Genomic DNA, 17,780 nt, shown 5'->3' with positions numbered 1-17,780 from the left:
GAGGAATCAGCTACGCAAATTAGAGCAAAACTCAGAACAGAAAGATGGTTAAAATCACAAATGAAGATCCAAGGGCCACTCAACAAATGCTATGCACTGCTTTATAACAAAATATTTTCCTGCTATATGCAAGTCACTAGAATGATGACAAAATTATTTTGCACATGCAAAGAACCATCACTTTCAATTTCCTCTTCAGAGAAAGCATCTCCTGACGAGAAAAGTTGTACAACGTGCTTATTATATCAAAGATTCTCTCAATCTAGCAGTGTCATCAAAGACCATGACCATTTTTTCTTGTAACAAAGAAATGCAATGATCTATTTAGTCCAGTGACTACAACTTAAGACCCAAATTTTCCAAATCACAGCATGTTCTGCAAAGATGGTACAGCAGCTGAGAAGTTGAAAATCCCATTCCATCATCAAAATCAGAGACTCTCAAGAATACTGTCTGCAATCTGTGTGGACTTCTCCACGAAGCTGTGAAGAATTAGCTGGTCTCTCAACTAACTGTTCTACCTCCCTGCTACTAAACATCAGGTGACCTGAAATGGTGAGAAAATAAAACAAGGCCACAATGAACCCATTCATCTTGCCAAGGCATGTGGAATGAACAGTGGGCAGACAGCTTCCAAGCACATTCAGCACAGAAGGTCATGCAGATGCAGCTGGCTATTTCTGATGAGCCAATCATGAAAGTACCTTGAGGTCCCTCCGTTCGAGGTGCAGGAGCTCAGAGCCCCGGACGTCATGCCGGATGAAGATATCCTTATACTCACAAAGACTGAGATGCTCAAGCCAGGCCGCAACCTCCTCCGTTCCCCAGAGGTGAACTGTTAGAGATGGAAAAGCAGGAGTGCATTGAGTACCCAGAATCCCAGGAGAGAGTGAGAGGTGAGGACACCATCAGCACTCAGTGCCAGAGAAGGAGGGCAAGCAGTACCACAGCCTCAAACCAAAGAGAGGGCAAGGACTGGTAGCACAACCTACAGTCTCAAACAAAGGAGGTAGGGCAGAGTAAGATCAGAGTTATTCTCTTAAGCAGAGGCTATAGCTGTAGTAAAGCCAGGAGGAAGCACATGCTTGTTCTGACAGGATTGGATAAACTTTTTAAAGTTTACCCCCACGTTTATGAGTAAAATCTTGAAATTCCTCTGCTTACAAAACAACAGAGTCATAAAATGTATAAAAAAGAATCAACCACAGGTTAGTTTGCTATTATGTATGAACACTTGTGGTCTGTAAACAAAGTGGCAACCTCTCTATCTGAAGTCTGAGGGAGAGAGGAAGAGCTTGGACTTCCACCTTCTTGCACAGCCTCTAAATAAGAGACGAATAAAGTTCCCAAATTCTGGGGGGCAATGGATGAGCACCAGCACATCAGACAGAAAGAGACTGTACCCACAATTCCATGGCAGAGGACAGGACCCAGGAACCCACAGAACAGACAGTATTTCTGAATTTCAGAAGAAGAAGGTCTTCATAAGCACAATATAAACCAAAAATCAACTAACCCAATTGGAGAGAAAGTGTCTTGACTGACAATTTTATGATTCATGGCCAGTTTTTAATCTACTGACCAGTAGGATTAAAGGTCAGGGCTGCACCTGTGGTGATGCTGATCCCCTTAGACATGAAACCTGATTAAAGCCTGAAGGTGAATCAATGAAAGAAACATCATTAACCGTATCACAGAAAATCAGCAGTGAAAAGACTGGAGTTATGCGGACTTGGGCCCCACAGTCGTTTTGATACCTAAAATGCCAAAATACTCAAATTCACTGCATTAAGCACCTTCTAAAATGCCCCTGAAAATGGCCAGATGTACGCAGAATTCTTCAGAGGGTACCTCCTGTTTCTGCTCAGGAATACCTGTTTAGTACTGGGGGATCATGACTCAGACAGAACAGAACCATAAACTACTTTGCCATGTGAAAAAGACATTATACTCAAAGAAAAGGCAGATAAGATGCAAGTGAAACAGAAGAGGGAGAGAACATGAGAGGAAACACAGAATGGGTAGGGTTGCGACCACACTAGTGTGACAGAGAGAGACAATGAATGAGCAGACTTGGTACCCGGCAATCCCATGCTACTATGAGTCTCCTTATTTTTGTTGTTTTTCTCCTTTTTAAACTTGGTCACCAGACGGAATTTGCCACTGCGGCTGCGTTTAGAATAATCCAGCATCTGGTTCTATAGGAACAAGAAGAGAAAATCAGGAAAACATTCATAGGTCCCCCTGAAACGAGTAAAGTCAAGCTCAGGTCCATAACTCTTGTAAAAGAGGAAAAAAACCTCTAAACTCATTCTGACCAAGACAGAGAAGGAAACAGAGAAAGTTGATCCCATGTCAGTCAAAGGACATTAGCAGGAAATTACTTTCTCTAGCCTTAGGGAGTCAAGTTTCCTTCTTAATGATCTTTTCTCGTATCAGCTCTATATTCACAGAAAGGCACACAACAAACTAGTGAAAAAGAGAATAGCTAGGGAAATACGGCCTTGGTCCTCCTCACCTCCTCATCACAGGGCTCCATAAGCTGCCACAGCCAAGGGATGTCTGCCAGTTTCCTCAGTTGGAGGTCCATGTCTGCCAGGGCTGCTTGGAGCTGCTCCTTCTGGGGAGGATCTAATTGCTGGATCAGAAACGGAAGCAAAGCAGAGTTAAAAGCCACATGGTGGAATGTATAGTCATGCCTTTTGTCTTGAAATTCCTTGCTAAACAGAGCAGTTCCTCCTTTTAAAAGGAAGTGCACAGCAGTCACCCTGCCCAGACATCACCAAGTTCATAATTTGTATCTTTTCTGAGCTCCAAACTTGGAGAAACTAGCCTGACTGCTCATCATACTAATGTAACAACACCATCCTAATTCCTGGATGGAATTCATTTGGAAGTTATTTTCATCCTGGAAGTCATTTTCATTGACTTGTTACAAAGAAGACAAAGACCAGCAAAACGTTGCTTGCCAAGGCCACAGTATGAGATGAGAAAAAGTGAGAGGCTGCTTTACTCTTGCTTTGTGCTTCTTACCAGCGCCATCTTGCCCGCCAGCAGCAGCTCTGTCTCATTATGCAGGGCTTTGACATTATTCACCATCTCTACAACAAGGCTGCAGTTCAGGCCCTGCGGGGAAGCAATTCATGCGCAAATTAAGCCTGGAAATGCAGAGGTCTGAGCAGTCAAAGGAAGAAGTCTTAGAGAAGCAAGCCCTACTTTTGGTCAATCAGAAAGGGAGACCAAGAGCTATGGAACAAGGACAAAATGAAGATGCCAAGTGAGTGAAGTACCTCTGTAGACTTGGATTTAGCGTAGACTTTGTCCATAGACTTGGAGCTGGCATTGACAGCATGGGCAAGCTCCTGTTCCATGTCCTGATAGGATTGGGCTATTTCCCGAATGCTAAAGAGAGAATTACAGATTGCATCAGCATATGCTCAAAGCAGAGATCTTTTCTGACTGGGTATCTCCTTTAATACCCATCTGACTGACAGGAGCAGGGATAAAGCATGGGAGAGGTACAGGCTCTGGCAAAGCAGGGCTGTTTTCCCTGCTACAGTGAGCATGCATACGCAAAGCAAGGCAGATTTCACATGCACAACTCCAGATGCATATTCAATTCTGCACATGAGTTGGAATCAGTTTGAAATATGATCCAGACATTTTAATATGACCATAGTGATGTGAAAGGCAGCTGCACACACTGCAGTTTAATTAACACTTCACTGATGAGACTCTGGGCATTTTCCCTCAGAGGCCCAGACCAAGCAGCAGCATGTCTGAGTAAAGGATGAGCAGATGAGCATAAAGTGACTTCTTCCAGAAATCTCTGCTGGGCATCATGGTTACAAGAACCCAGCTTGTCAACTGAGCTCTTAAAGAGGACTTTGTTTTACTTCTGATAACAATCATTGACATTCAAAGCCATTGGGTTGTTTCAGGATTAAATGATCTGTGATTGCTCGTGAAAGCGATACATTTTGTTCAGGATGACCTATGACAGTTTATACAATTTCAATCCTCATGCAGCCGGGACAGTGCATAATGAAAGAATGGTACCCCAGCGACATGGACCGGCACTGCCCAAGAGAAGAGTCTCCAGGAACAGGGTGTCAGACAAGAACTTTGGGCACCAAAGGAGGGCTCTATTCACTAAAAGCAAATTGAGACCCACCTGTGGATCAGAGCACCTGCAGCTTGACCAAATTGGTTGATCTGGGTGGATTCTTCTTCTGACATGATCTCTGGTTGCAGTGAGAAAGAGGAGGGTCGGGACAACTCACATTTCTGTTTGTCCTCCCAGGACTTCAGGGTGCTCTCAAATGCCTAAAACCACAGCAAGCAAACTATAAGATACCTTATGTATCTCCTATAAAAAAACAAGGTTCTAAGTGCCAATGACTGTAAAACACTTTTCTTTGGAGGACCCAGTTGTTCAGCTGCTTGTAACTTTGCTAACTTTAGCTATTTGGGTTGAAATTTTCTATGCCACGTGCTTGCCTTGGTTTAATTTTTACTTAAGCCTTATTTTAGTCAAAATCATTAGGCCACTTCTGAGGACCAGACCAGAAGAATCCACCAGTACACTAGTGGTGGCAGCCTTTTCTTTGAGTACCTATGTTGCCTCTATACCTTGAACCAGAAACCAGAATTTTGACATGTATGCCCAAGGAAGAGCCTTTTGTTATTCAGTAAAAACCCATCCAATTCAACTAATTACAAGCTTTGTGGAAAGGAGGGAGCAGCAGTATTAGTGCACATCTCTTCAAGTGACATCTTGGAGCTGGAAATCAAAAATGTTCAAGACTCCCCCTTATCTGGAAGTAAACTGGGCTTCCCCAGTAATTGGTGGACTAGCAGCTGAACTCTGAGGCAGAACTTGTCCCACTTGCACTCTTACTGATCCTCTTGCTGCCATCAGCTAGTGCTTCAGAAAAAAAAAGAAAAACACATCCAATGCAGAAGGCTCAAAATTGGATATGGTGAGAAGGAAAACTGACATGTAGAGCCTCAGGGCAAGGAGAGATGAATCGAGTGCAAAAAATGGGAAGACAGATGATTAGATGAGAGAAGGCACTATGGGAGAGGAAGACTAAAACAGGAAGCAGAATTCAGAGAAGGGGAGGATAATGATCAGGAGTGCACAGCATTCACGGGGAAAAAAAAATCAGCATCTGGAGAGCCAGAAAATGAAAGGAGACTGAGTGTGATGGGTGGGGGAAAGAAAATAGTAGTCCTGGATCCTGGTCCTGGGAATTCAAATGAGATGACTACAGAATAGGTAAGGGGCACAGGACTAGAGGGAGAGGAGATGGATGTCTGGAGAGGAGATCCAGTGTCTACTAGAACACAACTGCCATGGGGGCAACCCAACGATCTGAAGACACATCATTTTCCTGCATCTGCAAATACTTGTGAAGACCTGTGGTAAAGCATTCCTTTCCCCTACTGCTTCTCATATAGGACAAAAACAAGCTCCGCCAGCTCTGTACAAGCTATCTGCTGATCTCAGCCTTGCTGATGACTCTTCAGTGGTCCAGAGGAGGCCATGAGGGAATATGAGTTTTTCCATCTTCTGCTTAGGAAACCAAATATCCCAAATCACATTTGAAAAATGCTACCAAAGGTACAGGGTCACCAACTCAAAAAGAGGACCCCACTTCATCTACTGCATAGGACAGACTGGCTCTGTGAAGGAAAGGGTGTGCAATGATGACCACAAGGACAGCAGGAGAATCAGGGATAAGCCCATGGTCAACATGAGAGCTGAATGCTGCTCTGCAAACTTGCAACTTGCTCCTCAGTGGCAGTTCCATGCCTGCAGAACCTGGTTTGCAGGCAGGGAGGAGAGGGGTAGCACAATCACAGCCATGGCTTCAGCTGGTCCAACACACACAGCATGCTCACTAGGGACTTGTGTGTCCTGTCTGCCTTTTGTGCTTCACTCTCCTTTCCCACTGTACCCACACGTAGGCTGCCTCTCCTTTTCTCTCTCCCACCTTTACAGCAGGAACTCTGTTCCACCTGACTCTGTCCTATCTCCTTCACTCATCCCACTCCCCTTCGAGGTTCAGTGTGACATTGCAGAAGCTTTCCATCCCTCCAGGGAAGAGTCTGCTTGCTATCCCCTTCTCCTCCTCTCCCCACCATCCACACCAATACCCAATGTTCTCTCCCAGCTCAAGAGGTCTTGGGTATTTCCCTGTCCTACCATGACGGGGGCTCTGTAGTCCCACTTTTGCTTTCTTTTCACACTATCATACTTGTAACTTCCTGCCAGGGAATGTTTCCAATCTGTATCTGGCTGCTTTTCCTTTTTTCCTCTTGGTTGTTCTCTCATTTCTTGTTATTCAGCAGGTGAGTCCTTTGCGGAGGACTTCAGTTTGCTCTGGAAACTGGGTAAAGGCATATTATTCTGGGAATTTTTAAGAACTTCTATCAACCAAACTGTTTATCCACATAAAATTACATAGTTGGGGGAGAACCATAAGCCTGTCTGTACCACAGCAATACCTTTATCCTTTCCTTTAGCTTCCCACCATTCAGTAATACATTAAAATGGCAAGGACACTTCCTTATATGCTGGTACTTATCAGGTATATTTGAGAATTAGGAGATCAGACAGACACAGACTGATGAACGAGGCATGAGACACTGCTTTTCTTGGTCAGCGAGGTATAAGCCACATTCTGAACAATAATGAGAAATTAAGATATTGAACAGCTGAATCTAGACATTCCACAGTACTCAGCGAGTCAGGCATCCTGTGGGAAAAACAGCATGCAAGTATGTTAAGAAATGTTGTGTCACAGGGCACCTAGAAAAGGATGCAAAATAAGCTTGCAGAAACCTTACTTATTTGATTTCCCAATTAGTGAACGCAAGTTTAGCCGTGTTCTTTCCAGAGGGTTTTATAATGTGTAGCAAAACATAATTCCTACATCCACCAAGATAATCATTCATATGTGGCCACTGACACGCTCCAGGAACAAGTAACATCGAAAGCATGAGTACAGTGTATCCAAGGCTGCTCTTACCCTGTCTCGGGTCAGGGTCTGTGCCCTGTTCTTATGAACAATCCAAATGTAACCTGGAGGCTGGATCCAGGCTTCTCCATCCACTTGTACAGGAACTCCCTCTTCTCCCAGGATTGCTATCTTCACAGTCCGACACTGCAAGAAGTGATTGCATTACAGCTCTAAAATGCTGTTTTTTTTCAAAAGCATGAGACATGCTCTTTCTTTCCAAAACATTTCCCCAGGTAGTGTACAGGCATTATTTGCTATGTCTTTGGATTAACCTGTATTTGAATTGCTAATCTATCTCCTACCACAATGAAAGCTGGCAAACAATTCCATGCACCAATTGCCCCTGAACACACACCTTTTCAGCTTTGGTGGACGTTCCTTCCATGGACAGAACAGAGCAGAAAGGAGGGCTTTACAGACTGAAACTGGCAAAAACATCACGCACTGGAGATGGGGGAGGCAAGCAGAGCTCACAAAAGCAGCTGATACCTGTGCAATCCGGTGATGCTGTAGGTTTATCACTCGTGACACTGCCATCTGCATGCTACCAAACACGGCTACCACCTCCAAAATCTTGTCATCAAAGGAAGGGGCTGTAAACGTCTAGTCAAATACAAGGGAGAGAGAATTCAACTGACATACAGCTCTGATAGGGAGGTTTCCTTTTCCCCACTGGTGCACAATTGGTGCTTAATCTGTACAGAATTAACAATGAGGCTAGAAGGTGAAGATTTGCAGTGACACAGGAAAGAGAAAAAAGAGCCTCAATATTCCAACTGTGCTGTCAATGGCAGCTAAAGAATAAGTCCAATACAAAGACTGTAGTCACAAAGGAATAATTCTTCTTATAAGAGTAAGCACTTTCTCTTTCATTTCAAACAATACAATGTTTGTGAGTGGATATAACTGCCTTTGCCTTCAAGGGGCTTTACTCCTCAGACAGCATGAGGGGAGAAGGCCAATTTAACACGTTTCCTGGAAGTCTAAATGCCCTGGACAGCATCCGGTTCCTTTCTGAATCGCTACGGATTGCTTGGGTGCATAGCTGCTGAAGATTGGCCTTTCGGTATCCTATCCACCTCACAGAGAAAGTACATGCAGACAAGCTCCCTGTTGTCTTCTTCCAAGCACTATGGGACAGTCGGGGGCTATGACTCCAGAAGCAACACTAAGTTAAAATGTTTCTTGGACTGTCTTAGGAAATACTCACATCATCTTCCTTGGTTCCCCCCCAGAAGTTGGTGCCTCCTGCATAGCTGGGAATGTTGAGTACGGCAATTCCCTGGAGACTGGGCAAAGGGATTGGCCTCCCATCACACTGTACAGAAAAAAAGGTATCATTACTCTCAGCACAGCAGTAGAGAACCCCTCCAACCACAGCATATGCTCTGCAACTGGAAACAGCCTGCACAGCTTAGTAATAAATTAGTTCAGGTTTCTTCAGTTTATTCTGATTCTGTGGGTAGCAACCTGATTTAGTGGGTGATGTCCTTGCCCATGGCAGGGGGGTAGGAAATAGATTACTTTTAAGGTCCCTTCCAACCCAAGCCATTCTATGATTCTCTGTCTATCAGAGCAGAAGAATGTATTCACTCATGTCTCGTGAATCACCTCTCCTCTGGCAGACACAGGTTTTAGAGAGACTTGCTTCTCTTCCCCAAACAGGAATCACAGAGTCACAGAATCACAGAACTGTAGGTGTTGGAAGGGACCTCAAGAGATCATCGGGTCCAACCCCCCTGCCAAAGAAGGTTCCCTAGGACAGGTTGCCCAGGTAGGCATCCAGACGGGTCTTGAATATCTCCAGAGACTTCACAACCTCCCTTGGCAGCCTGTCCCAGTGCTCCGTCACCCTCACCGTGAAGAAGTTCTTTCGCATGTTGGTGCAGAACTTCCTGGGCTCCATTTTGTGGCCATTGCCCCTTGTCCCGTCCCCACAAACCACTGAAAGGAGGTTGGCCATATCCCTCTGTCTCCCACACTTCATGTATTTACAAACATTGATAAGATCCCCCCTCAGTCTTCTCTTCTCAAGGCTGAACAGAGCCAGGTCTCTCAGCCTCTCCTCACAGGGGAGATGCTCCAGGCCCCGTATCATCTTTGTGGCCCTCCGCTGGACTCCTTCCAGGAGATCCCTGTCTTTTTTGTACTGGGGAGCCCAGAACTGGACACAGTACTCCAGGTGAGGCCTGACTAGGGCAGAGTAGAGGGGGAGGCTCACCTCCCTTGACCTGCTGGCCATGCTCCTTTTAATGCACGCCAGGATCCCATTGGCCTTCTTGGCCACCAGGGCACACTGCTGGCTCATGACCTGTCCACCCTCTCCAGCAGGTCGTCCCCCAGCCTGTACTGATACGTGCAGTTGCTACTTCCCAGGTGCAGGACTCTACACTTGCTCTTGTTAAACCTCATTTGGTTTCTTCCTGCCCAGCTCTCCAGCCTGTCCAGGTCTCGCTGAATGGCGGCACAGCCTTCTGGTGTGTCGGCCACTCCTCCCAGCTTTGTGTCATCGGCGTACTTGCTGAGGGCAGACACTATTCCCTCATCAAGGTCGTCGATGAAGATGTTGAACAGGACCAGACCCAGCACTGACCCCTGGGGAACACCGCTAGCCACAGGTCTCCAGCCAGACACTGCACCGCCAAACACCACCCTCTGAGCTCGGCCAGTCAGCCAGTTCTCAACCCACCTAACTGTCCACTCGTCTATCCCACACTTTCTCAGCTTTGTTAGCAGGACGTTGTGGGAGACAGTATCAAAAGCCTTGCTAAAGTCAAGGTAGATGACATCCACTGCTCTCCCCCCCATCTACCCAGCTTGTGTTGCCCTCATAGAAGGCAACGAGGTTGGTCAAGCAAAACAGGGTACACCAGAGGCCTGGCAGAGCCTGTTGGTCTATTCATCTAGACAGGCATAAAACTTCTGAAAAACCTACACAGTCTCTGTGATAAGGGTCTCCTCTTACAAAACTACTTGTTTATGCTGTCAATGGGCCATACAAGAATATCTTCCTGTTTGATCCACATTATAGCACAGTTAAATTAGCAGCTTTCTTCCACACCTATGGACTAAAATGTTTTTACAAAAGACATCAGATGTAAGGCAACAATCCTATCTATGCTGAATACCTTGTTGGGGATGGCTACTGCATTGCAACAGGATGACACTTCCTTTATCAGCTGAGAAAACAAGTTATCTTCCAGAACCAAGAAAAGCCACTTTTAGCTAGGTGAGACAGAGCAAGTACATTTATCAAGCAGGCAAAGGAAATGCCCTGAGAATCACCCTGCCAAAATCCAAGTGTCTGAAGGAGATGCAATTAGGCACCGCAGTTTTAGCAACAGATGGATGTGCTAGTTCCTCACCTCCAGCAACACTTTCTGCTCCAGGTTTTTATATGTTCTGTGCAGCAGCTCCTTGGTCCCCAATACTCCGTACCACATCATATTTTTAGTACGACTTCTAAGGGAGCAAAACAAAAGAGAAAAGGTCAGGACTGGCATTTAGCTGTTCACTTAGAGGTGAAATAGCCTATATAGTTTGAAATGGTACCTCCTACATCCTAAAACACAAATGTGCCTTGCTTCCAAAAGGGTCAAGCACTCAAAATGGTCATAGATTATGCTAGGAAAATATTCTTCTTGAAAAAAAAAAAATCACGTAGGAATTGAGGATGACTGAGTAACACACATTACCAGACACATACAGATTCCCCAGCACAGAATTGGTCAGTTTCATACACCAGGGCATCCACAATGTTTTGCGGTATTAGCTCAAATAAGCATAGCAAATGTACCAGTCCCAGGCTATACAGAACATCCTGTACTTGCCCAGATATGCAAAAGTGCAAAGCCTGTGACTTATACAGTGGTTTGTATTAAGTTAGGATCAAGGCCAAAATCAACCTCTGTGGCGCTGAGATGTGATTGTTTCTGAGCCAAACAGCAAGTCCAGGAGAAAAACCCGTGAGTGAGATCATGAAGTGAATAGAACCAATACACTGGATCCACACTGATGCAGCTAGTCAAAGATCTTATACTATCCAGAACAGCATAACAAATCAGTAATAAATCAGTAACTTATCCCCTTCATCATGATTTCAAACCCTGAAGATGATGCAGACGAGACTGATGATGTAACTATTCAGCACACTTTTAGACAACTGGCTTCAAAAGCACCCATGAAAACATGAAGTGGTCAGAAGCGGTCACTTCTGGCCAAAGGTCTGTCAATGAAAAACCCACCTGCACTTCTCTGGGTGCTCATCACGTTTGTTGTTGAAATCCAAAGAAATCTTCGCATCCAGTCCAATTCCAAAGTAATTATTCATGACACACTTCTCTGTGTAACATTCACTGTCAAACAAAAAAAAAAACACACTAAACTCCCATCCCTAAGTCTACATACCACTTGGTATACATCTCACGTGCCTCCCTTGGCTACCTTGCATAAAAATGTGAAGAACAAGACGACTGTACGCCAACACGTCAGATAAACACTGCTGGGAGCTGCCTAAAACCCACAGGGAATACCTTAAAAGTTGCTGTTGAGCAGTGTCCCTGGCCTGCAGCCTCTGACCATAGCCAGAAGATCTGTAGAGGAATTCTCCCCTTACCAACAAAACATACACTGAAGTCTACACTTGATTTACAAAAAGCTATGCTCCTGGTCACTGGGGTTGTGTAAAAGGACTCAGAAAACCTTAGGAATGCTAATTGCTAAAGCATGTGTATGTTAGGTGTTACTTACAGACAGCTTGTCAAATAAACTCAAGTGTCCACTGGTAATCTCAGGGGCACTGAGATTAGGAAAAAATATTTAAGTGTGTACCAACTGAATTTTTACTGTTAAAGAGTTTAGCAGAAACAGCTTGAGAAAGTGTTCATATCACATCTCCCACTTGTCTGCCACAGTGTGGCCTGCCCATGAGCTTTCTTTGGCCTCCATGCTGGAATGGTGCTAATTCCCCCACAAGTTACTGCATACTCACTGGAAGCTGGAGTCATCCCTGAGTGGTGGGAGAAGACTGGTCTGAATTTCATTCTCTCACCTAAAACCTAAAAATCTTCTTCTATGAGTCTGATACATCACTGTATGTCTAACTACATAAGTTGATCCTCACTGGCATCAGCATATGAATTCGTTTACATAACTCTAGGTTGCTGCAGTCAATTATTTAGCTCTCTAAACTAATCTAGTTCTCACAGCACAATGCTGACATTCATTTGGAAAGACCCACTCCCTTCAACGTCCTGAGCATACTCACAGATTTTCAGGCTCAGAGTTGAAGGGATCAGCATGGATCAACAATCGGCTGATGACAGAGCTCCCAGGCAAAGACCCAGACATGCCGGCACGGATATCTGTAGGAAAATTGACAATGGGGAAGACTGTGATAACAATAAACAGAAAACGTAATTTGAATCTCAGAATATATTAACTCCAGTCACTCACTGTGGAAAGCAACTAGCAATAGTGCTTTCTTCCACTCCAGGAGGGTTAGCACTCTCAGTAAAGAGAAGGGTTTCTAGGGTTGCCTATGGGGTTTTGGAGTGACAGGATATCCCGAGGCCAACAGTGCATGTGAATGGGAAATAGGAGCGTATTCACTGCAGTAGCTATGTGCTCCAGGGTGGGACATGCACCATCCTTGCTTCAAGGAGCAGAGGGAAAGAAGGAGGACTGAAATTATTCTCCAAGTCACTCAAGAATTACTGCCTCCTGCTTCTAAAATTATTAGCTGGCAACACAAATATGAGCTTTTTCAGAGAAAAAGGAAATGGCCTGCTTCCAGAAGAAACAGTTTGAGCAAGTAAATTGGGGGAAGAGGTGGAAGGACAGCACTGCAGTGATGTGGAGAAGCTGCAACACAAGATGCATGAGGTGGGAATTGTGCATATATGCTGGATCTGTGTATTATCCAGTGACTTCAGCTTTCACACAAGGGGACTGCTGCTCCCCATCCATGGCTGCCACTCTTCAGAAACCTCTCTCAGCCACCTGGCACCCTACCAGCATTCTCAAGGTCCCTTAGAGCTCAGAATATCTTTGTAATCGATATCTAAATTCTGTCACTGCACTGTGTTAATAAAAATCTGTATTTAGGTTTTCTCAGCTGCAAATTGATAACTATTACTAATTCCTTCAAGTCTCCACTGTTCTACTCTAGTGGAAAGTTACCTACAAAGGGATTTCTCTCCAAGTGGACCCAGCAAAAGAACATCAGGCAGAACAATTTTTGTGTTTTCATACAGAGAGTTAAGCCTGTGCTGTTGTCACCCACACTACATTTTGCTGCAAAAAATGGGAAGTGGTGGGTATTACACTCACTTGGATAGAGGATTTTTGTGTTCAGCATTGGCAAGTTGTCCCGGTTTCCTGTCTGGGGAGGAAGAGATGCAGAGCTGCCCAGCGACAAACTTCCTTTGTTTATTTGTCTTTCGCAAGGAGACTTGGACGCTGTAAAACACAACACAAACATGGCTATTGACAAACATGACGTGATTCAGGCCAGCACATAACAGCACAGCCCAAGCATCAAGACTGGGCTACGAATCACTCAACAGCAAAACACTCTAGCCACTGTAAAACGAACAGCTGACAGAACAAGTCAGTAACAGACAGAGATGTGGCATATGTGCAGCCGGAAAACCTCACAGATTGGAGGTACAGAAATATGACTCTGCAAATATTAGAAATGGAGATGAGAAAAAGCTGGTGACAGCAGCACAACAGACAGGGTAGTTGGCTCCCAATCCATACTCACTAGGTTCCAAATATACTTGGAATGATTGGGGATCTCTAACAAATTACTCACATAACACAGTTATTAAACCAAACTGGCTTCTGTTCTGTCATCTGCAAAAGCTGGCAGGGGCTTACAGAGAAATGTCATCAGGTAGATGACATGAAAAATGCTCAAGATCATCTTTGTCCAAGCACAGAAAGCCAAGAGAATGCAGATTACTGCTAAATTAAAAAAAAATAAATACCTGAATGCTAGTTGCCATATGCTAAGACCACAAACCAGCAGCCATCAAAAATGTATTGAAACTGTGTGCAGTTCTGGGCACCACAGTACAAAAAGGACGTGAAAATGTTGGAGAGTGTCCAGTGTAGGGCTACAAATATGGTGAAGGGCCTAGAGGGGAAGACGTATGAAGAGTGGCTGAGGTCACTTGGCCTATTCAGTCTGGAAAAGAGGAGGCTGAGGAGAGACCTCATCATGGCCTACAGCTTCCTCATGAGGGGGAGCGGAGGGGCAGGCACTGATCTGTTCTCTCTAGTGACCAGCAATAAGACCCGAGGGAATGGAGTCAAGCTGCGACAGGGGAGGTTCCGGCTGGATATCAGGAAGAGGTTCTTCACCGAGAGGGTGGTCGCACACTGGAACGGACTCCCCAGAGACACAGTCACTGCACCAAGCCTGTCGGAGTTCAAGAAACATTTGGACTGTGCTCTTAGTCACATGGTCTGAATTTTGGGTAGACCTGTGTGGTGCCAGGAGTTGGACGTGATGATCCTTGTGGGTCCCTTCCAACTCGGGATATTCTATGATTCTATGATAGTGTGTATGATGCACAGGGTTGCACACAGAATTGTGCAAAGAGTAGCATCTGAGGTTTAGAGCAATCATGCAAAAATGAGAGAAAAACAGGACTCGGAACAGTGTAACGCTGTTACATGCAAGATCTGCATGGTGGCAGCCCCAGAGTACCTTTCCGTTGGTTCCTCACTTTGGACATTCCATAGCTGCTGCTGTGTGATGACTGCAGGGAGATTTTATCCTCATTCCTTAGCTCCTTGCCCTCTTCAGAAGCTGAGAGACTAAGGAGGAAGCCTTCCTGCTCCTGAGTCTGGGCATTTTGTTCATCTACAGCTGTAAAGAGAGAGAAAGTAGGTGGTTACTTCACAACTTTTCCATCAAGAAACATCTCCCACTGACAAAAATAACAACAGAATGAGACCCTAAAGGTCCTGACTCTTTAAATGAAAGAATAGGAATACAGGAAAGCTCTCCTATATCATTTGTCTCACCTAAACCCAGCTCTGAAGGGCTTTTGGAACTGGGATGGTTTAGCCTTCTGTTCTCTCTGCTGAGATCTTCAGCAGCAAGGTTCTAAGTAGAAGTGTCTGACTTAAACTTTAAGCCTTTTAGTCAGGCTTTCCACGATGTGAACTGTGCTACAGTTGATGGGCTTCCATTTAATCACATTTAGATGCCAGAAATTCTAACCAGAAGGACAATAAATGATAGATTAAACTGAATTTTCTGTTTGCTTGATCTGCGCTAGGACAATAGGATAAGTCACTTGAAAAGGACACTTGGACACACATCATCAGGAGGAAGAAAACAGTAGTTGGTAAAAAAACAATACAAACAAAATAATCAAATTACATACTTCGGAAGAAGAAAAACAGTTTGGATAAGTTGAACAACTGGAGTAAGTAGAATTTGCCCAAGAGCTGGCAAGAATTAAATGCTAGCATGTTGCCTAAAGAAATCAAAACTTCCTTTCTATGTAAACAACAGTCCTCCCCAGCAAGCCCTCACAGAATGCAACCGATTTACCACCTCACTGCTTCTGAAGGGTGACAAGCCCCCTCCCTTTCTTTCATGCTCTCTTCCCCTTCTTTGTGCTGATTCTGCAATTCATCAGAACTATCCACAAGGAAATCCAACCCACTAGCCCTGCAGAAAAGTAAAACTTCTTGCTGAATTAAGCAAATTGGCTGGGCTCCAAAAGAACTCCAAAAAGCATCAAATCAGCATAAGATAAGCAGCAGCAAAGTGGGGCAGCAATGAAGTCAGGACCTCTACTTCACCAGAAGCAGGCTGTCTGCTCAACTTCCATCACTTCATATACCTTCACCTTCAGGGTAGGTTGTATACAATATTGCCGTGCTGGAAATCCAAGTAACATTACAATGATCTACAACTTACTGCACAGTTGTTCTTCATAGTGCACATTTCGGTGCGCATGGACATCACATCTGCAACTTCAATGCTTTTATCTCTGGTAATAAGCTGTTAAATACTTCCTTTGGTCTAAGTTTAACATCACTGAGTTTATGACTAACATCTGTGACACCGACGCCTTTCGAAGGAAATGAAACTCTGAGCTACAGGGGTGAATGGCTGGGGAGAGATAAGGGCCAAGATGGGAGAAGAGGGTCACCTTCCCTGGTATTTAACATAGTAACAGGATTGATTTGCATCAAGGTACAGTATTATAATGTTTTCCCAGTAACAAAGCTCATTTAAGAAATTCCTGCTTTCTCTTGCCTCTGTGCTACAGTTCATTGCACTTTCAGTTGTACCACTGCACTGTTTTACTGGGCTGTACTATAAAGGGATTGCTGAAACAATCCAAGTTAAAATACTTAAAATATTTTCTTCCCAAGTATTTTCAGATCTGTTTTACACCAAGGCCACACAAACAGTTGCAGTGACACAATTGCGGTATGGGTGGAGACAGACAGGAAACTCAAACAAATAGAGTGTGGGAGGGTAGTAACTTCCTAAACCAGCCCTACAGGAGAGAACATACCTTGAACTTCAGGTTCATTTACCAAGCAATGTTTCAAACAGGTGGGCTTGGCAGAGATGGAACTAGGCAGCCAGGCTTACTGAGCAGTTTCTCTAGCTCAGGAAAGCTGTTGTTAATAAAAAACCCTACTCCCCTCTGGAATACAGGAAATTTATACTTCTCAAGAGCTCACAATAAGCCACAAGTAGGACACCTAACATGTTACCTTTTTCCGCATGCTCTATAATCTGACGAATGGCTTTTTTCAAGCTGTTGGCTCTCAACATGAGCTGCTCCCGGGGGCGAAATATCTGGGGCCGTGCAGTACATGATGAGCCCACCGACCGGTCACTAGAAGAATCACAAGCACTGCCTGACCCATCACCATCTTCGGTTTCCTCTGCAATGGTGGGAGGAGGATTTGGCAGAGATGAAGATGCTTGAGATTCATCATTCAGTGTCTTCAACAGTGAGTCCAGTTTCTCCTTTAGGACAGAGCACTACAAGGCGAAGAAGAAGTTTTAACCAGAACTAACAGTAAACTTAGCTAGCTCAAGCTTTTAATGCCTGCTGTTATGCCATTATCCTATTTCCCTGAAAACAAAGTTTTCCGCTTCAGAAGTAGAAAGCTATACATTTTTTCCAATTTTACCTTTCTGGCCATGACCTCTGATTCCTCTGAGCTTTCTGTTGCCTTCTCATAGGCTTTCCCTACTCGAGCCACAAAATCTTTCACTGTCTCACAAAGTACCCTAGACAAAGAAGGTAAGGAAAACAAAATCATGCAAGGATCATCTCAGGATTTTCACAGTGCAACTTTCACTTAGAGCAATTTTTTAAGTACTCACTTGGCTGAGGAGATGACCACCGAATGTTGGTCAGAAGTCAAAATTTTGGACAAATGAGCAGCCACAGAGTCTTCATAGAAGAGAATCTTCTGCACCTGGTGACAGTCAGAAACAAGCCACTGGGGTGCTGCTTCCCAGCAGTAAAACACCTGCTGTGTGTCTCTGGCTCCCCAGAGAGTACCTATCATTCTATAGCTTCTTTTTGCCCTGGAAATGTTCTGTGGCTCAGGGCTCATTTACCCACTGAAGACCAGAATTTGATGAAGATGCTAATTCTGCACCTAGAAATCATCAGCAGTGCAGTCCTTATGAGTCTCTCATCAACTGTGGATTTAAACACTGAGCTTTTTACATTTCCTTTAACTGCTACTCAG

General features: G+C 44.5%; 1 protein-coding gene across 12 annotated transcripts in view; it reads right to left on the bottom strand.

Annotated features, from left to right (window-relative positions):
* The window catches only part of DGKD (diacylglycerol kinase delta), a 69,033-nt gene that overhangs the window by 4,727 nt on the left and 46,526 nt on the right, over positions 1–17,780 (bottom strand). For 9 of the 12 annotated variants that reach the window (XM_080605068.1, XM_080605072.1, XM_080605064.1 and 6 more), the window contains 17 exons: positions 17,407–17,501; positions 17,211–17,310; positions 16,785–17,058; positions 14,746–14,907; positions 13,359–13,487; positions 12,295–12,391; positions 11,273–11,383; positions 10,394–10,490; positions 8,239–8,346; positions 7,518–7,631; positions 7,038–7,172; positions 4,175–4,326; positions 3,291–3,402; positions 3,034–3,126; positions 2,519–2,638; positions 2,081–2,198; positions 705–835 (listed from right to left, as the gene is read on the bottom strand). In XM_080605068.1, the coding sequence (XP_080461194.1) occupies positions 705–835; positions 2,081–2,198; positions 2,519–2,638; positions 3,034–3,126; positions 3,291–3,402; positions 4,175–4,326; positions 7,038–7,172; positions 7,518–7,631; positions 8,239–8,346; positions 10,394–10,490; positions 11,273–11,383; positions 12,295–12,391; positions 13,359–13,487; positions 14,746–14,907; positions 16,785–17,058; positions 17,211–17,310; positions 17,407–17,501 (2,148 nt within the window). Of the gene's footprint in view, positions 1–704; positions 836–2,080; positions 2,199–2,518; positions 2,639–3,033; positions 3,127–3,290; positions 3,403–4,174; positions 4,327–7,037; positions 7,173–7,517; positions 7,632–8,238; positions 8,347–10,393; positions 10,491–11,272; positions 11,384–12,294; positions 12,392–13,358; positions 13,488–14,745; positions 14,908–16,784; positions 17,059–17,210; positions 17,311–17,406; positions 17,502–17,780 lie in introns of those variants that run through there. The other 3 variants (XM_080605069.1, XM_080605073.1, XM_080605067.1) reach the window with 3 other exon arrangements.

The sequence above is a fragment of the Anser brachyrhynchus genome, assembly GCF_964034855.1.
Source record: "Anser brachyrhynchus genome assembly, chromosome: 9".
Lineage (NCBI taxonomy): Eukaryota > Metazoa > Chordata > Aves > Anseriformes > Anatidae > Anser > Anser brachyrhynchus.
The sequence above is the reverse complement of the archived record's forward strand: the minus strand, read 5'-3'. Positions and strand labels throughout refer to the sequence as shown.